This window comes from Cololabis saira, chromosome 3 (genome assembly GCF_033807715.1).
Source record: "Cololabis saira isolate AMF1-May2022 chromosome 3, fColSai1.1, whole genome shotgun sequence".
Classification (NCBI taxonomy): Eukaryota; Metazoa; Chordata; class Actinopteri; order Beloniformes; family Belonidae; genus Cololabis; species Cololabis saira.
The window spans coordinates 29,795,831-29,819,526 of NC_084589.1; the positions used below are offsets into that span (position 1 = coordinate 29,795,831).

General features: G+C 37.8%; 1 protein-coding gene across 1 annotated transcript; it reads left to right on the plus strand.

Annotated features, from left to right (window-relative positions):
• The first annotated feature begins 1,919 nt into the window (after window positions 1-1,919).
• On the plus strand, window positions 1,920-20,057 carry gsk3ab (glycogen synthase kinase 3 alpha b). The gene is made up of 11 exons (XM_061717160.1): window positions 1,920-2,052; window positions 2,161-2,346; window positions 9,135-9,322; window positions 9,434-9,517; window positions 10,837-10,947; window positions 14,256-14,386; window positions 14,650-14,854; window positions 16,175-16,270; window positions 16,432-16,618; window positions 16,780-16,857; window positions 17,103-20,057. Exons 2-11 carry the CDS (start codon window positions 2,172-2,174, stop codon window positions 17,168-17,170), a joined length of 1,323 nt encoding a protein of 440 aa, XP_061573144.1. The 5' UTR covers window positions 1,920-2,052; window positions 2,161-2,171; the 3' UTR covers window positions 17,171-20,057.
• Window positions 20,058-23,696: the final 3,639 nt, after the last annotated feature.

The following is a 23,696-nucleotide window of genomic DNA, read 5'->3' on the forward strand; positions in this document are numbered from 1 at the left end:
TCAATATATAATAAACATAGAAACAAACTGTTTGTGCATAGTTTCTTATGACTTCATGTACAATCGCTGCACAGCGCATAGAGATTATAATCGTAGTGATCGTAATCGTACAATAATACTGCATGTTCTCACACATACTGGCTATCTTGGACAATGCCAGCCCCCCTCTGCACACTGTCATCAGCAGCCAGAGAAGTCGGTTCAGGGAGAGGCTTCTATCCATATACGGTAATTATTTTTATGGCACCCCACTTTTTATTTTTGTTTTTACCTTTTATTTCTATTTTTATCTTTATTTTTAATTTTTTATCTTTTTATCATATGAGTGTTTTGCTTTTTGGGTGTTTGATTTGTAAATGACAGTGCTGTCTGTGTGAGATGGAGATGTCAATTTCCCCGAGGGAACCTCGCAAAGGGATTAATAAAGTCAATTAACAAAGTCATCAAGTGTGGTCCCCCAGGGGGACCACACTTGAAGTGCCCCACTCGTCCCACATTTTACGGTAAAAAATGGGAAATGTACTATGCTTATAAAGACCATAGATTTACATGAACATATTGCTGAAGTACATGCTCAACACTCATACTACAAATAAAATACAAGCAACCAACTTAGAGTAACACACCACAGATAGACATGAGTCTACAAACGCCATACTACACTGATGCTCCAATCAGAATACAACTCACATGCATATGTATCACCAGATGTTAACTGTCATCATTTCCATCATATATGGCCTGTCTGAGGACTACATGCAAAACTATTACAACATATGACTAAACAATCAAACAGGCCTACTGAATGAGCTGATGTGAAGGCAGGGAACAGTACATTAATAAAATAGCAATGCTGTTAGATTTAAGGTTGTTAAGTTGTTAAGGCACTCACTCAAATGCAATTCTTTTTTATTTTATTATTATTATTATTTTCAGGTATTTTTATGATACTCTTGGTTACTGCTGTACCTGTTTGCTCCTCTTACAGCTAATATAGAGAGAAAATAACAAAATATCAGAATCAGAATCACAATCACAATCAGAAAAAGGTTTATTGCCAAGTTTGTTAAAAAAACACACAAGGAATTTGTTGTGGTGATTGGTGCAATACAATATAAGAGCAAATATATAATGAAAAGAGAGAAAATGTACAAGCAAAAATGTACAACATGAGGTTTTTAAAGTGCCGGATATGAGTCTGTGCAAAAATGACTTATGATGTGCATTAATGTAACGCATAAGGTCAGGATTGGAGTCTTTACGTTAATGTAACGTATGGGGGGGCAGTCCGTGGTAGTGTAAATATGACATATATGGTCCAGTTAGTCATTTGATTTGGTGCTCCCTCATTGGCTGGTGCCCCTGGGCGCTCACCCGGTTCAATATAATGGATAATCGGGCCTAGTGGACTACAGGAAGCCACTGATAGCTCAAAAACCATAGACGGCACCTGTTTTTGCAATGTCCCTACACTAACAAATTCTGGAAAGATGTATCCCGATTTATTATAGATAAAATTGACTCTGACTTCACTCTGTATTGGAAAAATGTATTGTTTGGTTTCATCAGTAATGAAAGAAACAAATCTAAAGAATCTTTTGTAATCAATTTAATAATTATTCTTGCAAAGTTTCATATTCATAAATCCAAATTCAGTCATTCAAAACCCCTTTTTTAAATTTTTGAGAATGAAACCAAACAATACTTGAGTTCCATCTCTGACTCAAATAACAAAAAAGCTGTCAAAACTGTTAATTTATGCTCTCTATTTAATGTGTTTGTTTAAAAATCCCCCTGGCTCCTGTGTTGTTGTACTTTTATTTATTAATGACTGTTTTGTATGTCTGTCTGTTTATGTTTTTTTGTAATATGAGAACTATTCAATAAAGCTTGTAAAAAAAAAAAAAAAACCATAGACGAAGAAAAAAAACTCAATTTCCCATAAACCCTTTCGAGTTTTTACGTCTTTGTGCGTCACCCTCCCCTCCCTCCCCCGCCCTCACTGGTCTACTGAGGAAGAAAGGGGGAGAAGGGAAATCTGTACTGAAAGCTGTAAGTGTGATCTATTTTTTTATTTATATCCAGTATCAAACTATATATTCAATGCAAGGTTTCTGGTAGCGTGGCTGCTGAGCTCACCCACCCTTTCCCCGGCTTTAGTTCCCACAAATATGAGCGGCAGCGGGCGGGCCAGGACCAGCTCATTCGCTGAGCCCACCGGAGCTCCAGGACCTGCTGCAGCCGGCGCCGGATCGGCAGTCGCCGGCGGAAGCTCGACAGGAAAGACCGGGGCTTCACAGGCCAGTGGCAGCAGCTCATCAAGCTTTGGAAATTTGAAGCTGCCAAGTAAGTATCACCCACCTTTCTCCTATTATCACAGTTAACTTGGTAATATTAAAAGACGGAATATGCGCCTTTAAAAAAAACAAAGTGGTTATAACGCGTTTAAGGTCGATAATTGTGGCGGAGCTCACCGTAGCTGGTTAGCTGTCCAGCTAACGTTAGCCGTGTTTTTCATGATAGCGCTGCGATCAAGGATCAAGTCTGAGTTACCACTGCTGTTATCTACCGGGGGTTTAAAATATATTTATATGTATATATATATATATATAGAGAGAGAGGGCGAGTCAGCAACATAAGTGCCCTACATAGACAGATTAAAGTTGTCCTTAATATCAGACCTTTCCAAAACCAGCTGAAGATCATCTGGTGGAAGTTTTTAGTTTAGTTTAATCATCCTCAGTCCTCTCTGATCCAGCACAGATATGTTTCCCCCAATCAAGTGTAACTCGTTATATTATATGCTGGTAGGTGACTTATATACATCACAATGGTTTTAGTGAAAAGATCCCATAAAGTAGAGTTCCTATCAGTTTAAATGTTTGCTTATTTACCATGTCATGTTGACTTGACTTGATTTATCACCCCACGGCTCGCTTTGATTTCTTTTACTTAAAGTAATATGAAAGCATCTGATCTTCAGTGAGGTCAGAGTGTTAACTTAATCATCTGTATGAGCAGGACAACAGGTCTACCACCGTGTTGGGTTGCCATTCAGCCACAGTACTGGTGTTGTGCCGTATTCAGCACCCCTGCCGTGAAAAGCACCCCCTCATATATATATATATATATATATATATATATATATATATATATATATATATATATACACACACTCATATGAACAAATACTTAGGAGTTTATATTCAATGATAAGTAGACCAAGAAAAAAAAAAACACACTGACACTTCAATATATTTATATATACACACTCACACAAACACATACTTAGGAGTTTATATTATATATATTTACAAATATTATGGGAGACAACACAGTAAGCAGGCTATTAATTAATGACATCAATAACCATTTACCCGATTTTTGTTATCTGTGACTGTGATTGTGGGAAAGTATGACTATTGTGGAATCCATGAGCGCATTTAAACATGAATCATTAACACAAAACTGGACGCTAAACAGAACGTGACACGGAATGAGAATATAATTTTTGTCATTGTGTGTACGTTGTCATTTGTAGTAAATTAAACATGAGCATTTAGTCCTTTTTGACATTTACTCGTGAATAAGAGATCTGTGGGTAATATATGTCCGTTTGGTAGTAGTTTATAGCGTCCTCTCCACATGCGCGTTCCCGCGACGAGGGGGTGCTTTTCACGGCAGGGGTGCTGAATACGGCACAACACCGGTATGCCAAAGGTGCATTTGGCTTGTTAAACGTGGAAGTGGCTCTGTAACCTGTTTAAGTTATTCATGACTTTCTTTACCTGCCATTCTTGTTTTTCCGACAGTGTTGTCTTCACTTAACGACACTGGTGTGATGACATGATGACATGATGACAGTAACATGTTCAGCCATGTATTAGTTGCAACTAGCTTAAGCTTTTGTAAATGTAGACTGAATTTTGCAGATTGACAGTCAAAAATTATTGATGTCGGTGTAAAATGACATTACGACAATCTTCAGCAAGGCAAGTTTATTTGTATAGCACAATTCAACACAAGGTAATTCAAAGTGCTTTAACATCAACATTAAAAAAAGATAGAGACACAATTAAACAGTAAATAACAAATAAAAAGATAAGAAAAGAGGTAAAATAATAAAAAGCACAAGTTGTTAAAAAGTAAGGGCTGTGGAGTACAGCAGGTAAGTATTTACTTTCAGAGTACGCTTCAGTAAACTAATGTTTTTAGTCCTGATTTAAATGAGCTGACAGTTGGAGCAGACCTCAGGTCTACAGGAAGTTTGTTCCACCGGTGAGGAGCAGAATAACTGAACGCTGCCTCACCTTGCTTGGTTCTGGTTCTTGGGACACACAACAAACCAGATCCAGATGAACTAACAGCAAACTAACAATCTGGACACAGTGTGACTTTAGTTTTATCCTGCAGTTTAAATGTCTTGTTTAAGGCCATTCATACATGGCTTTCTCATGACTCCTTGATGAACTCATCTCACCTGGAAAGCTCTAGGTAAATACTCTTCACATGCACCTTGAGTGACTGCTTGTGGCTGTGATCTGAGTTTACAGCTTGTTATGCAAGTAAACATGTAAACTACATCATGCAGTCAGCTTTTAGATTAGTAACAAATAAAAAAAGGATGCGAGTAAGTGTTTTGATGTTTACATAAAATCAAGAATACACTCATTGACATGAACAGTGTCAATAATTAGACATTACATGTTATACATCTGCCAGAGTGTTTTATTATGTTTTTGGGAGGAAACAAATGAACCTGCTCAAATATGTAATGCATAAGATGAAGAGAAAAAAAAAAGGTTTTTGATATTTTAGAGGTCAGTTTCAGCAAACTTCCATTAACCAAGTTGTCAGTTTCTCACTATAAATCAGTCTATGAAGGAACGTCTAAAAACTTAACTCCTGTGTATACAGCAGTGTTACTGTCTTCAATACATACTTACATCCAAACACATTTGTCCCTTCGCTATGAAAGTCTTGGTTAAGTTTGCTATGTTGCATTAAAACTGTTTTGAAGGAGCAGAGCTTTTTGCTGCTCAGTTGTAAATATCTAGGACATGATTCATGATTCTTGTTCCCGGTTGCTGCTGAAATGATCATAAAATATGAACATTTTGTATTGTGCTAATAATACATCCTTTGGGTTGTGTGCTGCTTTTTGCAGAATACATTTTTTGTGGGAAACTGGAGGAACAAGAACACTAGTGGAAACACTGCTTGCTTGTTGGATAAGTAGGTGGCCCTTCAGTGTGGCCCTGGATACATTTGCTTTAACAAGGCGCTTACATACTGGCGTTCTGTAACATTTATATAAAAGTGGGCCACCAATTTTACTCCACTGGCCTTTTTTACATACGGGCCCAAGCAAGAGCGAAAAAATCCTGAAAACGTATGTCCTTACAAACAGGAAACTGGCATTTTGAAAACAAAGTGCGACTCGATATCGTGTACGTGCCGCATTTAATGCCTTCATGGTAAACAAATGAATTAAAAATGCAGTCAATGTTATTCATATTATAAGTGTGTAGGTCCTTTTAACAGGCTAAGTCTCTGTTAGCGTGCATGCTACTGAGGGGCGTGTGGACGGGAGAGTGATGGTGTGTGTGTGCGTGCGGCTCGCCGACGTGTGGAGAAGTTGACCGGAAAGGTTTGAATAGCAAAACTAGACACAATTAGCTGCATGTAGAGCATCAGTACAGTAAATAAAAGCACTGCAGGAAGTGTCCGGGCCTTACTCGTCAGCTGGAAGTGTCCAGGTTTTCCTCAACAGCTGCTGTTTCATTTGTTAGTGGGTTTTAACTAAGAGCTTGTCCCTGGAGCGAGGAGCGGCTCCTCTGTGCTTACAAAGATGGTCGGCAACAACATGATTAGAAAATTGTTTAAGTCTTACACTTCTCGCTTGGTTACAGAATGGAGGGATGGCCCATACATACAACCGGTCTCTCCTTTTTCATGTCTTTTTCTCTACCCCAGGAGGTGGTAAAAAGAGGTGATCATATTTTACGCCTTTCCAGAAAAAGGCTATACAGGTACGAGACTGACAAGAGGGGGAACTGCCAGTATGGAAGAACCTACAATGTTCTTAGAACATGGCCACACTAATTGATGCTCTGCCGTCTGAGTGATTGACTGAATACATGGCAAATGCATTCACACCTGAATTTAGTGCTCATTTCTGGATTACCAAGGAGGCATTTTAGCACCAATGTCTGACTTATTTAAATCATAAAAAAATCTGCATATAGTTATTTGATCATAATGGTTTTAATAGAATACTATAGATGTAGTTGTTCTTCTCCCATGAAGGAACTATGGGTTCATAAGATAAACTGATACACATTCAGACCATTTCTGTATTTCTGCTGTAACACATTTCCCTTACTTCATCTGTGTTATTCAGTCAATTTTAACAGCAGGCATTACTCAAGCATGTTGACTGGCAAAGATCACACATGCTGAAATCTCCAAGGAAACGGCAATCCTCTGTGTTACAGTTGTAACAATAGAAAGCCTCAGACACTGCGACTTTAGCAGCAGCATAGGAAACACGTGTCCCAATTTAGATATTTAGGCTTTTTGTCACTTCCTTGAAAATAAACATTTTAAGTAACTCAACATCCTCTCAACTTTTTTCAGAGATGAAATTTGCTTTGTTTGTACAAAACTGCGGATGAAGAATAGCAATGGCAGGGTGACATCATGAAAGAGACACTGCAAATTCCTGTCATCATACTGTCCTGAATGAATGTAGTTAGTGTTGCTTCTACATGTGTCAGCAAAAGGAATGAGCTCTATTATCCCATTTCGGTATTTTGTTTAAGTCCTTATTTTTGTCTCAGCAGAAGTTCCAAAGCTATAGGTTTTTATTTTACTTTTCTCCTGTGTAATTCTGTCTTTAAGTCTGCCTGGCCTTTTCTACTTTGCATATTTGTAACTATGTTAACCCGAAGATTAAAGCGCTTAATGCTGTCATTTGGACATTTGAAAATAGTCACTTATCGTTCTTTGGTATGTTTTCAGCTGTGTTTATGTATTGGGACAAGATTTTAAAAAATAAAATAAAAATTCTGGTCCTCACTAAGCCTAAAATCAGTTAAATACAACCTCGCAGGGACAATCATTCATGACATATCACAGTGTGCCATTATTTAACAAAAACTAGGCAAACATCCCTAAGCAGTGTTTGAAAAAGTAAGTTCAGCCTATGATTCAGTAGTTAGCTGAGTCAGTTCTTGTAGCGAATGATATCCCTCTCGCATTGTTGTGGTACAATTTTGACCATTAGTTGTGAACTTTAGAATGATGATTATCAAAGTAATAGACAACTGATCCAGTCAGCTGTGGTGATGTATATTGTGTGGTCCTGACTGATTTAATTTCATTTGAGGTGTTCTTTGCTCTGGAGGATGGAAACTTGTAGATGTATGGTTGGCACAAGAAGCTTTGGGGTGATTTATTTATCATCTCTTGGCATAAAATTACCATGACACTGCCAGGAAACGTCTTAAAAGGTAGCTAATTATGAAATGTTATTTATTTATCAGAGATCTCACCATCCTGTTGTATTAAGATTGTTACAAAATGAAGTCCACTGAGTTTTTTGGGGCAAACTTGGATGTTCCAAGTTGCTTTGCTCGTTCTTTTTTCCTTTTACTCGTCAGGCTTGCCTCAGTGCATTAGAAACTTGGGCAGAGTGCTCATCTTTGCATTCATTATTCATGTTTCCTTTGCTCCACATTAATTGTGCTCTACTTTGATTTGTTTAGAAAGCAATTTAAAATAAAAAAAAACAAAACAACAAAGAACAGGTTTGGAGCTGTTACAGAGCAATGTACTTGAACCACACAGTGACTGATCTCAAAGCTGAAGGTTTCCTGCTGACCTTGGGGATCAGATCAGATCTAGGTCAATCATGGATATACCTTTGGGTGCCGTTAGATTTTGAAATAGTTTAGTCTGAAAAAGTTTAAAATCTTGAAAGTATACTTGTTGTTTTTTCTAAAAGACTAATCTCACTTCAAATACATGTAGACTGAATCTTGAATAAACTAAATGTTTTTGTTAAGACTGTAACAATTTATCAATTCTGACTCCATTTTAAAATTGAGAGACGTATTAAAAATCGGGAAGGGTCCTGTTGAGGCAAGTGAGCTGAGCAAGCCCAGAAAATGGTAGCACCTCAGGGTGTGCTGCTGTCCATGCAATTTCATCACAGGTCCTGACAAGCCATTTGGCAGTGGGCCTCTTATCTGCTGCTTTTCTCCTCCCAGCTTCATTGCTTGTGGTACCTATTTGTCAAATCATTTTTGACCCAACACATGGAGAGGCATGAAACGCTGCACAGCTACTTGACCCTAACTAGAGCTGTCAGATAGAGTTAGATTTTACTTGTGCCTGGATTTTTATTCAAACAAGGTCACACAGTAGCCTGACACACTTGAGATGTAGCTGGTTGGAAACACCCACCTGCGGTCAATCAGACCATACACACATCATTTTTCTATTATTTAAGTGTTGAGTGCTCATTTTACTATATGATTCAACATACTTTTATCACCATATCTGTGCCAGGTGGGAACAACGGTACACATACTGTCATCTTTCTGTGTATGGTCATTGAGCACCCTGCTAGCGCTCTCACTTCGCTTCACCCTTTGTATCTCTTAGTGTTTCAAAAGAAAAGGTGTGGCCAAAAACTGACCAATTAACACTAAACTATAATTTATGTCAACTACAAAATCACTGCAGTGACACAGAATTATTCAAAATGTGCACATCTCTTATGGTTAATAAATTTAGTAGGTACTAATATTAGGTTTTTGCTGTTAAATGTAATTGTATTACATTATGATATAATTGTGATGTGAATAAGGGGATTTAGTCTTGTTGCACCCAGGAGAGCAAGGGTGCTATAGGAAGTATCAGTGTGTCTTGGGATTCGTCACATAGGTCACAAACTCTTTAGAGAGAGAGGCAGGGACTGCTTCTGTTGTAATTTGTTCTTTTAAGCTTTACTCTCTTGGGATGGTTGTTTAAACACTGCAACAGAGTTTAATGTCACTTTTTTCACATGGTTAGTTGTGAAGTTTTAGGGCTACTTTAACAAACTGTATTTGTCCTGTTATCCACAGGAGACAGTGGCAAAGTGACGACTGTGGTAGCAACACCCGGCCAGGGCCCTGATCGTCCACAGGAAGTGTCCTACACAGACATTAAGGTTATAGGAAATGGCTCCTTTGGGGTGGTCTACCAAGCACGCCTATTTGACACTCAGGAGATGGTGGCAATTAAGAAAGTTCTCCAAGACAAGAGATTTAAGGTATGCTTAAACAGGCCTTTTAAATTTTATGTTGTCTTTTTGTTCAGATTATTAAAAAAAAAAAGTCTTATTTCTCTAACTTCAACTTTTTCCCCTTTTCTCTCAATATAGAATAGGGAGCTGCAGATTATGCGGAAATTGGACCATTGCAATATTGTGAGGCTACGTTACTTCTTTTACTCCAACGGAGAGAAGGTGTGTACTTGGTGACTTGATGTTTTATGTTGTAGAAGTCTCTAGATGCAGGATTATGCGTCCACACCCAGACAATTAATGGCACATGAATCACTGATGATTCAAGGGCAAGTCGAAGACACGTTGAACTTTGTCTTAATTGAACAGTACAGTTTATAGAGATCCAAGATTTTTGGCTGAATGCCATATTTAAGTTATAGCAGCCAAGCTTGATAGTTGTTTGGTTGTTTTATTTTTTTTTCAAAGCTTTTTCAGAATTGAAGAACATTTTGGTTTTTCTGTCTTTTTAATATGAAAATAATACTAATGTTCTTATATCTAACTGCATTTGAGGGCATAAATCTGTGTGGCTTGCCTTGAGTTTGTGCTAAATCCAACGCAGCAGGAGCAGCACAAGCTATACTATGAAAAGTTGAGTTGTAGTGCTTTTCCACCAACTAAAAATCTGTGCTAGAGCCAGTTCCAAACAGGTTGTACAAAGAAAAAACGAAACGGAAAAAAAAGAACAAAAAAACTAAAAATGCCTGATATGGGAAAAAAAATTAATTCATGTTTTCATGAGGTGGTTTTACAGAAATCTTGGAAACATTTTTTTTACACATTTCTTACCAGCGCTGGATGTGACATAGCTGGTCGATCTAAAGTCATCAAAATCTACTTTTTAGCCTTGATAATAGAATGTAGTTGTTCTATAACACTACCTAATCATTATGCACTACTTCATTAAATGTGTACAAGTGTTTTGAATGATTAAAAAAAAAAGGATTGGAAAAACAAAAACACTATTCAATGGTAATATTGAATAGTGTTTTTGTTACCATTGAAAACATACAGCGTTTTCCTTATTTTGCTTTTCGTTTGTGAAAAAGTTTAATGGAAACACGACCATGGACGCTGATCCTGGCCCTAAAAAAATCTTGTTTGGAGTACGGAATTGACTTTGTGCAAGTTTCTGCCATCAATCTCGACAACCTTTTGTTTTTTTTGGATTGCAATATTATATTGGTAAGAATGCATCTAGAATTAAAATCACTTCCCAATTCAAATGATGTGATTGATCACTGGCGTAAAATCACATACTATAGGGCCTGATGGTGACTCAGTGCTACCTGTCTGTTGTTGTTATACACACTACACTACACACAGATGATATGGAGTCTGTAAAAGGGAAAAGCTTGAATAGCTTCTCACTTTCAACTTAAGCTGTTCTTTAGTAATAAATTAAAAACAGAGTGATGCAACAACCACACCTCAACTGTGATGCCACACTTTAACTATTCACTGTACATTCACGTTTTTTTCATCCCTCCCTCTCTCAGAAAGATGAGGTGTACTTGAATCTTGTGCTGGATTATGTCCCTGAAACGGTGTACAGGGTGGCTCGGCACTTCAACAAGGCCAAGAGCATCATCCCCATCATCTATGTTAAGGTGAGTAGAGACTGGAAACAACACAATACTGGATGTGCTCCCGTGTCCATTTACCTTCTTCATGACATGACACTGAAAGGCATTGAAATGTAAATTCATGTCACTTATTCAAGGAATAAAAATGTCGTATTCACATACTTGATTTGGTTATAATTTGGAAAAAGATTTGTATTGTATTGTCTGTAGGATTACAGTGTTTGTACAGTTTGTGTTTACCCATATCCATTCAAGATTCACTTAAAAAGAAAAAAAAAAGCTGACATTGTTTCTTTTAGTAGAGGTATGGGAGCAATTCCTCAGAAATAGATTTTAGCAGGAAGAGTTGCTCTTGTTTCTAAGAAGTGCTGATATCTGCTAAATGACATCATGTTCATGTCCTGTTTTGAAACAAATACAAAGAAGTCAGTCAAATACTGTTGAGTATTTAACTTGTAAATCCCACTGTAATCAAAACGCAGACATTAAAGGGTATTTTATCTGATGATTTTGTCTAAGTTTAGCATTTGTGGGTGCTATTTCAGTCACGTTTTCTTACATGATAACAAAAATCAGAAAGAAATGCAAATAAGAGGAGCATTATTAGGAATTTATTTATATTAAACTATAGTAGTATGTGAGATTGAAGATAGGACTATACTGTATAGACGGACCATCCATCATTATTTTGTTGGAAAATATTGAGGGTTGTGTAATTAAATGATTCTGAGGATTGATAGTTATAATTACTATTTAAGATGTTTCTCATCCATATTAGAAAAGGAGGATACATTTTTGTAGGTGAGTGCAGCTCACATTTGGAATATGACTTATAGATATACTAACTTTAATGAACTGAGTTTCAACATTTGACATACAAATGTAAGAGGAAATTGAAAGTAAATATATTTCCTCCGCAATTGCTTATGCATGTAATAAAGAATTGTTTGCTTTCTTCTGCCCGCTATTATATGATTATGAAAGCAGGAAAAGATGGGTCCCATGGGATTTAATCATTGCAGTACCCTTGGTTTTCTATCTAGAAAGCTGCTATTAATGTGTGTCTATGTGTTTACTGCATATGAAGCTGCAGAGAGGACATTATAGCTGTCTCATGGCCCATTTCCCCACCTCAGCCAGCTGCTCCGTTGAGATTCATGCTGATCTCTCTCTCACTCTTTCTCTCTGTCCTGACATCCCTCCTCCTGACAGCAGCACATTTTCATCACACAGCCCAGAGTTTAGTCCCCCAGTTGTTGTTTTTGCCATGCATCCCTTGTATTTCTTGTCTTTATACCTCTCCTCTTCTTATCTCCCCATCCTCTTTTTCACATTTCAACCCTCTTACCCCTTAGTCATGTTCTCTCCAGCTGGCCGTCTGATTCATGTGTGAAATGATGATAATGGTGAGGATGACAAAAACCACTATGGGTCATAATAAGAGGCTTACTGTCTGCATTTGTGAGAATTTTGTAAAAGGCTGCATCTTTGTCTGCGTGGGCATCTTCTGAGACATTAACTTAGATGTCAGGCCGAATGTCAAGATTTGGATAACAATGACTGCACATCTGGCATGTATTCTGGACCCCGACAGGCTGCACCAGACACCAGAGACCCGCTTCTTTAATTACACACCTTTTAGCCAAAGGTGAATAAGGTTACACGAAGAAAAAGTTATATAGACATAAAGATCCATTTGATGTTACAGTGTGTAAGATTTATACTGTTCTGGCATATTTCTAACCTTTTCCATTAGTTTAAAATCATGGGATTTATGTTTATTGTTTTATTGTTTTGCACAGTTTTTAAAAAATATACAGGACATATCAATGATAAACACTATAGGTGCAAGAAGAGGCAAAAAACCCAATGGGCTTATTTGAAGCCTCAACCGAAGATATTAAAATTTCATGTCAAGATTAACATACAAAAAAACAGAAAGTAAAACTACACAAAAGTGATGGCAAACTAATAATGCAATATATAAATAATAAAGAATAAAGACAAAAAATAAATGTGTGTGAGTGTGCATGGGATATTGTTTTTACAACTTATATTATATTGACTCCTGAGCAAATAAGACGGTACATGTCACTATGAGTGAAACACAAAAAAAAACCAAAGAAACAAAAAGAACATGGATACATAAACAACAATACATTGGGAAAACAGTTACAAAACAGCAGTCAAGTGGTCCTTCAAACGTCTTTTGTAATATTTCAGTTGTATGTTGTAACAAATTATTCATAGGGCTGTTTATTTGTTTAGACTCACACCCCTGCATTTGTTCATATAACTGTTAATACATTTTTTAAATTATGCTTTCTCCTTAGCTTCTGTGAATACATACAGAGATGGATGAAAACAAATAATTAGTTGGGAGATTCTAGCCAAAGTTTTACAATTTCCCCCATTTACTTTGATTCCAACCACTGACAGTCATACTATAATAATACTCATTCCTTGTGAAAGGTCAAAGCAGCTTTCAGTCATCAATAAGACAAGAAATGCATTCAATTTATCCAAAGTTGTCAGAGACCCCTGTCTTCCTTACCGCTCATGTTGCTCCACTATGTTCTGATTGTAGTCCAGATAGGACAAGGCTTAAGAATTTTGGTTATTTTTTCTTCACTTGGACAGTAGATATTTTTCCAGTTAGGGAAATGTTGCTATAAAGCTTAAGGGGTAACATGGGAATTGTAAGGTTACTTGGAAATAATTAAGCCTCAAAACACTATTTTTTTTTTTTAAGAAGCTTTAAAGTCCTAAATTGCTTTCCTTTAGATATCTTGTAAAATGTTCTTATATCCTGTAAAAGAAAGATGGTATAAATATATATGTTAAAGTAAAATAGTGGCTACCTTTTATGGTACATACAAGAAAATATTGATCCTTTTCTCCGGTTGGCATTCAGAAACCAGCAGCAAACACAGTTTTAATCCAGCGAACTATGATGAATTAATAATTGTTGTGGATTCATTTATAATTCTATATTCTTTTTGTTTGGTCCAGATCACATTTAATAATTGATTGCTACCGTGTCTTACAAGTATCATATTTGCTGGTGCTCTATCATATCTTCATCACTGTGATCATGAAAATTAGTATTTGGTTGCTTTTTAGTGCAGGATTAGAAAGTCCCTAAAAAAGGGCCAAGTTTGACAAAACTTCCAGAAACCACAGTAGAGTTGGCGCCAAGAGTCCTGTGAGTCACACATTTGGAGGCTCAATGATCGCTGTTCAAATGCTCTCATGTTCTTTTAATTTGTGGGGTTTTGTATAAGCTGCTAACCACTGTCTGGCATTATTTTATTTCTCATTTCCCCCCTTAGGTGTACATGTACCAGCTGTTTCGCAGTCTGGCTTATATCCATTCCCAGGGCGTGTGTCATAGAGACATCAAGCCTCAGAACCTCCTGGTGGACCCAGAGACAGCCATTCTTAAGCTTTGTGACTTTGGCAGGTAAGGAACACGTACAGCTTGTCCTACCTGTGCACATTTTGTCCGTCTTTACCATTCTCCGTATTATTGTGGTCACTTGCTTCTTACTGTAAATGTTAAATTGGTTTATACGATTCGCCCTGTCTCTTTCAGGCTGTACTGTCTTATCGCTATATACTTCAGATTTAACGTCTCACTTTAACGTTTTTAGATCTGAATCTGTGAGGTTAATGGTAACTTCCATTCTCTGTCTGAAATCATCTCGCTCTTGTGAAACTTTCTAGTGCAAAGCAGCTAGTTCGAGGGGAGCCAAATGTGTCTTATATTTGCTCGCGGTACTATCGTGCCCCAGAGCTCATATTTGGCGCCACTGACTACACGTCCAACATTGACATCTGGTCAGCCGGTTGTGTGTTGGCGGAGTTGCTGCTGGGCCAGCCCATCTTTCCTGGTGACAGCGGTGTGGATCAGCTAGTAGAGATCATAAAGGTACGGTACGGCTTCTGCAAGCAGTAATGAAAAGCTAACAGGGCACTACAAATGCCTTTCAATATGCGAGAGTGTGACTTCAACTCTGTCTATACGGGGCACTAATGATCAGAATAAACAATAGTTTAAGCAAGTGCTTCAGCCATAACATATTTCTCTGATCTGGATCGATCAACATTAATTTTTAATCAAATTAAAGAACAGGGAACTGTACCCTGTTATTTGTGTCATGTTTCTTGTTTGAGTCTACGATTCAAGTCATGAGTTTCTGTAGCAGCTTTTTCTGGAGACCTTAGATTTATTTATTGTAAAAAATCTTGGAAATAATTTTTCCCTGTGTTCTTGCAAATTTCAAATAGACACACATTAATTACATTTTTGAGTCTGTGATGCCCTCTATAGAAACTTTGGGGAAATGAAGCTGCTACTTTAAAAAATGCTCAGCAGATGAATGAATGAGGTGTCCCTCAATCAAACTATCAACACTTCAGATGAACAAAGTGAATGTAGACTGTCGTCACACACAGAACCTTACCTTAGTAATTAGTATTGTATGTTGATTGGTCCAATTTTTTTTTTTTATGTTTTTGCCACTAATTTATATCTTGGAGCAAGGCAGGATGATTCTCCTGTGATATCACAAGGATCCAGCTCCTTCATGAAGTGATGAAGATGATACAGCATTAAGTTCACCTCAGTCTCCACCTCTACAAACCGCTGACGTATGGGTTTTTTTGTCCTGCTGAGTCTGCTGCTTCTCTAGAAAGAGCAGCAGAAACTCGTACCGCTTTTCATATACTGAACGGCTGTATTTGCTCATCTTCTGTTAAAACAAATAGTATTTTATCAATGAAAGATTGGAAAACCTTTTTTTTTTTTTTTTGTTATATTTACCAGAGTACACTGAAGACCGTTTCTGATTACTGTAACTAATGAGGATTAGAAACAGTTTATCAGATCATTATGGTGTCCATGTTAACTGATAAATTACAATCTCTAATCGGAGTGATTTAAATTAGATTGAGGACTCTATTGTTTCTGATTGGAAGAATAAAGATTTACGTAAGAATTTTGATACAATGAGCATTTCTTTCAAGTTGATCTTAAATGTCAGAATATATTTTAAGAAACTTTGATTGAACTGAAAAGGCCAGGCACGTTTATTTGTATAGGACATTTTATGCACAAAAGTGACTTGGTAATCTAGAGAACAATGAAATGAACAATGCAACCATACCACTAAACAGTGCAGAACACATTGTCTCTTAAGGCTAATGAATTAAATTGATAGTATGGATATTAACTTCTTCTTTCCGTTAGGTTTTGGGGACACCAACAAGGGAGCAGATCCGAGAAATGAATCCCAACTACACAGAGTTCAAATTCCCACAGATCAAAGCACACCCTTGGACAAAGGTATCTCCAAGCTGGATAGAAGTTCATGCCATCAGCATTAGCTTTTTGCACTTAATTCTAATCCACCATGATATTTTGTGTTATTGCTCATAAACATTGAGTAGTAAATACTCAACCTAGGTCTGACTGTCCCTGTTTCCCGGTACGATTTTTCCCATTAGGTCTTTAAACCTCGTACGCCACCAGAGGCCATCGCCCTCTGCTCTCGACTGCTGGAATACACACCCGTGACCAGACTGTCTCCTCTGGAAGCATGTGCACATGCCTTCTTCGATGAGTTGCGTCAACCTAACACTCGCCTGCCCAGCGGACGAGAACTGCCACACCTCTTCAATTTTAGTCCTGTTGGTCAGTTTACTTCCTCGCCCTACTTTCCTCTTTCTGTGTTAATATTGCTTTTCCCATACCAGATGTATTCAGAGTTGACTGTTTCAAATGTTAACACTTATTGTTATTGTTTCTGTAGTATGTTATTTGTATGTGAACATTTGTTTATTCTGAACCCTCAGAGCTGTCAATCCAGCCTCAGTTGAACTCCACACTCATTCCTCCTCATGCTCGTGCACAGACATCACCTGCCTCACATGGTACATATGGCAACTTAAGTGATACTATTTTACTGTTTTTGTGTGCATGTTGTTTTAATGCTCTTCCAGCTTTCGCTGAAGAAAACTAAATCTGCCGAAGTGAATGTAGTTAGCCTTATGTGGATTTGTTTTATATACATGTTGTCTAGACAACCAGCATAAACTGTCTAGAAAATAATCACTGCATTCTTTCTGTGACCTGGTGCGACCGATTAACCGTGTATGTTCCCTCTCTTCCCCTGCAGAGGGCAGCGTGTCGGACAGTACTGCCCAGCCCAGTTCAGCACCTGGATCCATCAACAGCAGCACCTGAGCGCACATCATACTGTTATGTTTTCTTTCTTTTTTCTTTTTTTTTTTTTGTCTCCCCTATCTTCCGTGTCACTCCTCTGCTACTCTCCCCTCTCAACCTCTCTTCTGGCACCAAACCCACATAAAAGAAAAGATGAGGAGACGCAGCCAAACAGTCAGCATTGCTGGTTTCCTTGAAAGTTAACCATTTCCGATAGAAGGCAGCGCCTCCAGCTGCTCACCTCAGGAAGCTGTGGGTTGTTTTAATGGCATTTTGGTAGCTGCACCTGGGCTATAGAGGCGGCAGCTCCAAGTCCAGGTTGTCCCTTGTGTGGTCTGTTGGAATTCAACTTTTTGTTGGTTGGGTAGGATGTTGAGATGAGAAGTATTGTACATTCTATATGGATTTTTTTTTTTCAATTATAATTATCAGCTGACTTTTATCCCCCTTTTAAATTTATTTTATTTGCATTGTCTAATTTCACGTGCGGCTGTGGTACCGTTGCGATTTGGATTGTGATTGGCTTTGGAGTTAAGAATGAGGGCAGCCTGTAAAGCCAGACTAGTATTGACAATCATCCTTGGTTGAGTCACAAATTGCGCACTTGAGCTGTATGTAGTGTTGGATTAATAACCAAATAGCCCTGTGTGTAAATTAAAGGCTCCTCTGTTGCTTTCTACCCTCAGCTCAACCGGTAGTGAATAGATGTAAAGAATTCTTTTAATCTCATGGTCTGATAGCAGTCAGAACACGCATTTTAAATAAGAGATGGTTTTAAATTATATTAAAAAGGAGAGCACCACAGCCTGTATTTACTTTTTTTTTTTTTTTTTTTCTGAGTATTAGCTCCAAAGCTGCCTTTTATTTGATCAAGCAGGAACTTTATACATTTAGATTGCACACAGCTTCAGTTTTGTCATAATAAGCTCACGTCCTCATCAGTTAAGCTGGAAACCCAGGGTTTCATGTTTATTCTCAGTCGAGTATTGCACATCTCCAAAGGGAGTGGAGGGAAGTGAACAGGCTTGTTACGTGTCCATCTCACAACCTAACTTCTCACTTCTCGCCAGAGAGCTGCTGTTGTGGGGCTCAACTTGCATCTAGAAAAGAAGCCTCATTGTCTCAAATGTCTCAACAGTCTTTTTCTAGAGTGCAGGGTGAATAGTCGCCTGATTTAATGTCGTCTATTTCCAGCGTTTCATATCTGCTTGATTACTTTAAAGAATGACATTGTTTGCAGGTGGTAGTTAGAAACTACTGCACACTCCCGTTGCTCAATCTAGTTGTCATTTCAGCTGGTATACATAGTTCGTGTTATCACAAGAGGATCACTGTGAATTCTTATTTATTTGGTTTGTTAGAGCAATTCATTAAAGCACCTTTCAACCTGCTCGGGATGCTCGTCTAGCTCCTCTTTGACTGAAATTATGGTTAGAACTGCTTTCGACTGATTTATGCAGCTAACAGTCCACTTTCAGCATGGACTGCTTTTTCTTTCTTCCAACACACAAAAATGCATGTTCAGTTAAACCTGATGCCACTAATATCAGTCATGATTTGATCCGAAGTCATGCTAAAACTTTAGAAACCCAACAGCTTTCAGATCCTCTCCACCCATTTTTCCTCATCTTCATCTTTCAGCCTCGCTTCCCTCTTTCCTCCTTTTTTTTTTCACTACTAAACTGTAAATATCAAGTATCTTTTATTTTATTTTTATTATTATTATTATTGTTATTATTATTATTATGATATTGTTGTTCTTGTAATTTTCTTTCTGTAGTAGATCGGCACAGCAGCAGCCGGACTGTTTTATCCTCAGTCACAGTCTGTAAATATGAAAATTTCATTTCAGTCCCTGGTTGAGGAAGGAAAAACAGAACAAAATGTTTCATTTTTATTCTCTCTCCCTCCATTTCTTTCATAACAACTTACCTGTGTCCCCCCATTAATGTTGTCACGACTGTTTTTATTTATTGCTTTGTGTTTTTTCGGCGGTAGGGGGGGGTCTTTTTCATCCAGAAAACTTTAGGGATTTTTTTTTTCTTTTATTTTTAATTAAAAAATTTTGTCCGGCAATGTCACATAAAAAACTCTCACATCAAAGATACTGTACTCAGATCCAGATGTCGAAGTCTGTTTTCCAGTCAGTGGTCTTGTATGTATGCAGGTGAACATGCTTGTTGACTAGTGGAGCTCCAGTTTTCCATTAAACTTCAACATGAAGGGAATGTTACAAGCCTCTGCATCTGTGAAGTCATTGCATTTTTCGAGGGAAGCACAAATAACAGTGTGGATGCATATATGTGTGTTTGTGTGTGTGTCTGTGCGTGAGAAGGAAAGGGGAAAATGATTTCATTTTGATGAAATGTATCATCTCCTTGGTCTGCTGCTGTGACTTTGTGTTGTATGGGTGGAACAGGTCTGTCGGTAAGTCTGTAAGCTTCACGGATGGTGAATTGTTTTTAGCACAGCTGCAGGGAATGTATCTGTTTAAAAGCCTGCTGGCAGACCATGAACATTCTCCTAATTGAACTTGCTAAATGTGCTGTTTCTGTGGGTTTTTTTTTCCCATTTTCTGATCTGCCACTTTTTTTTTCTCTTTAAACAGCTTTGTCAAAAACATGTCATTGCTGGGGAACAGAACAGTTTGATAATGGATATGATGAAGAAGGAAGAGGAATGGAGGGAGAGAGACAGTTTTTGTTTGTTGATATAAATAATTAAACTCATTAATAAAGTGATGACACTGTCTCAGCCTCACATTTATGACTGAGGTATGCCTGAATTATCAGACCAGTTTAGATGAGGATAAGAGGTACAGTTACATAATGTGTTTGTTTACTGATTGTACATACAGGACAAATGAGTGAAGAAAAACCTGTGATAATTAAAGCCATTCTGTGAACAACGCTGCAGGTTTGATGTCATTTAATTTAATATTTTTTAGGAAATGCAACAGGAAGCATAGTGTTGAGGGATATAATGGTCTACAAGGTGAGCGATTCCTAATTCCATACTAGGGTTTCATTTTGCATAATGTATGGATTTCTTTTTAAAGGTTTCAATGAAATCATGTGACAGTCACTAATGCACTGACCTTTATTTCTGCTATTAATCATTCATTAAATGTTATGGATGATCTCTGTACCTGCAGATGGGGAGAAAATCCCACAAGAAGTAGATAAATGAGCTGGTTGTGAGGCTTTGCAGGAAAGAGAGGGGGTGTAGCCATATCATGACCAATTGAAAATCGTGTAATAGACCCAGTGTACAGCACTTCTGGGGTTCTTTTGTATTATGGAGAAAAGTCATATCGTTCTTTCTCTTGATTCTGGTGCGTTACTGGTCAGAGCAGCTTTAGAAAAAAGATATCTGATTTATGTCTGGATTTTTACGTTTATTCCGCTCTTTTCTTCATATTTTCTCTTAGACCTTATTGCAACCAAACATTTCAGGAAGGCTTCTTTTCTTTTCTTTTCTTTTCTTTGACCTCAATTAATATTTCCATATTGGATCTAATCAGTGAATCTTTTCAAGTTTGTGTAAAGATGACCTCTTTCTCACATACGACTGATAATCGTGGTGTGATCAGACTGATACATTTATTTTATATATGCTTCCACTAGATAATGTTACAACATTGCAGGAAAAATTGCTCTACAGGTGATACTCTTGTTATCTACGTAAAGGATTATGGCCACTGAAGAAAAAAAAAAATAGAATTCTGAGAAAAAAAAGTCAAATTTCTGACTTTTTTTTTTTTTTGACAAAAAAAATTATTTAGTTTTCTGAAAAAAGTCAGAATTCTGAGATTAAAGTTGGAATTCTGACTTTTCTCTCAGAATTCTATTTTTGTTCTTCAGTGGCCCTAATCCTCTTCTGTAGTTATCCATTAACCCAGATGAAACGAGTTAGTTGGACCACATGAAGGTCACAAATAGATAAAGGTCTGGATTAACCCTGTTAAAACTGAATTTGTTTTGGACCTCAGTACCAAGTACTCTTCTTCTTTCTTTTTTTTCAGTCCTTTAGTGGGAGTACTCACAAATTCAAGTGAAACACACCAGATGAGCAACTGCACTAGTTTGCTTTAATCAAATCAAATTGTGAATGCATCCAATATCCTAAACGGTAACTGATCCAAAGTAGGAGACCAGGCCTCAGGAATAAAAATTAAACAAACATCTGTTATAGATGATAGAAGTAGCTCGGAAATGCAGCAGAGAGTGTGAGCCAGCCGGGGAGCGAGCAGGCAGGTTGCAGTGTTGGACATATACGCGAGCTGGAGCTCTTCCACTACAGTTAATGACCAATCTGCTCATAAGCAGATGGCAGACCAGGTAGATTTAACGTGGGGCTGAAGGTGAGCTGGAACTCGGGTGTGCTGGTGCCACATCTCTGCTGTGAGGCCACGCTCACATCCAACTGAAACCAAAGGGAAAGTTGAAACTCAGGAGAGAAAACCCAGTGAAAACAGCTCATGCTGTGACAACATATGCATGATGAGTTGCATCCAGTGGTCAACTCCTCCATCGTTGGACGCATCTCCAGCACCAACGATGGAGTACAGACATCTTATTGAAAGGTTCATCACATGGTGCAGTGACAGCGAGCCAGCTGAAGCTTAACATCGGCAAGATTGAAGGGCTGGTTGTTTACTCTAGGGAGAGAAGAAGCCCTCCCACTTCTGCTGTCATCCAAGGATAGGAGCTGGTGAGGTTGGACTCCTACAAATACCTTGGGGTGTACATCAGTAACAAACTGGACTGGTCAAACAACACCGCTGCACTCTACAGATCAACTCAAGTTTTTTACTCAAGTAAAAGTATAAAAGTACTGGTTTCAAAACTACTTAAAGTATAAAAGTAAAAGTAATGTAAGGGGGAAAAAAGCCATTGAGGACAAAAGCCATTGAAAATGAATGTATCTTAGTATAATGCAAATATATTAAAGAACCATATATGTGTACTATTGAGCATTAACATGTGTTTCAGAGAGCAGGAGATATGATGACTAGTTGCCTATAAGTATTGTAGTGGTGCCAAAAGTCAAACTTCAGAGGCATGTTATTATTTATTCTAACCTTTATTGGAATGTACATCCAAGTTTAGTTGCAGGAATCTGAGGGCAACGGATGTAAGAACAAAACTGGACAAGAACATCTGTGCCACAACCAAATTCACTCTATCCGGATGGCGCAATTTAACTGGATAGTTTTTTTTTTAAAGGCCGAAATGAAATAGACTAACAAGGCTGTTTTTAAAATGTAAGGAGTAAAAAGTGCAGATAATTGCGTGAAAATGTAAGGAGTAAAAGTAAAAAGTCGTCTGAAAAATAATTACTTCAGTGAAGTATAGATAACCAAAATTTCTACTTAAGTAAGGTAACGAAGTATTTGTTCTTTGTTACTTGACACCTCTGTTCATAGTGGCCAGCAGTCCCTTCCTGGCAGTGGTGTGGTGGGATCAGGTCTGCAGATACTAATAAACTCAACAAACTAGGGAGGAAAGCCAATACTGTCTTTATTTATTATTCTTTTAAACTGTTTTCTACTTTTAATATACCCCTGAATTCTTACGTTCTTTATTAATATCTTTCCTCCTATAACATCAGCAACACTGGAGGATATTCCTCCTATATATCTGTCTTATTGTTAATATCTGCTTTCTTGAGCAGTTGTGATACCTGAACTTCCCCCCATGGGGATCGACGAAGGTATTTTAATTTTAAAAGAAAGTTGTACATCAGGTATGAGTCATGTGTTTTGTTTTTCATTTGTGTGAAGCCTTTTTAATGAAAGGATCAATGAAAATCAGCCTTTGTTATGTTCCTCAGAAGAGTCAAGTGGATCAGTGAAGGGATCAGATGGCTAATGATAAAATCAGAGCAGTTGTTATGGAAACCATGCTGTTGCAAATGTCACAGAAAATGCTTTTGACCTTGCCTGATGAGATATTGTACTTCCACAATTGAATTATATTAAACATGCAAGGATCAGGGGAAGCTTCCAGGGATGGTTTCTGGACCATAAACATGCTGTCAGTGATTCTCTCTTTTAGCTGGTACTCTGTCTTTTATGAAACGTGTTTTGTTTCAAGATGACCAGGCATCTCAGTGAATCCAGGTCTCCTTTAGAGCCATAAAAGATCAGATCACAAATGGAGCTGAATTTCTTCACATTTCACCCACACCGCAGTCAAAGGGTGGCTCGGATTTCTAATTCAGTCAGGAATCTGCAGTGAAAGAAGAGCAGGGCTTAATGAAGTCTCAGGGTGTCCCTGAACTTTTTTTCTTTCTCTCTTTTTCTGTGTTCAGTGGAAAATATTTATAAGCTCTGGTTGAACGTTTGCTACCAGGAGCTTGTCTAAAATATCTTGGTTACCTAAAAGTCTTCCCCTCAGGTTCAGCTAAGACAAATTAAAACTTTGTCCTTGTGCATCCTGGCCCTGCCATCAGTGTTATCCTGCATACAAATGAAATCCCTCAAGTTGAAAGGCTTTTTCCATTTTGTTGGTAGTCAAACCCTCTGCAACTGCAGCGCAGGTTT

Bases quoted from the DNA above. Each gene is read 5' to 3' on its own strand.
- gsk3ab (XM_061717160.1), top strand. From the start codon at position 2,172: ATGAGCGGCAGCGGGCGGGCCAGGACCAGCTCATTCGCTGAGCCCACC. The intron at 14,387-14,649 runs GTAAGGAACACG...GAAACTTTCTAG, and splicing joins AAGCTTTGTGACTTTGGCAG to TGCAAAGCAGCTAGTTCGAG. The intron at 16,858-17,102 runs GTACATATGGCA...CTTCCCCTGCAG, and splicing joins GACATCACCTGCCTCACATG to AGGGCAGCGTGTCGGACAGT.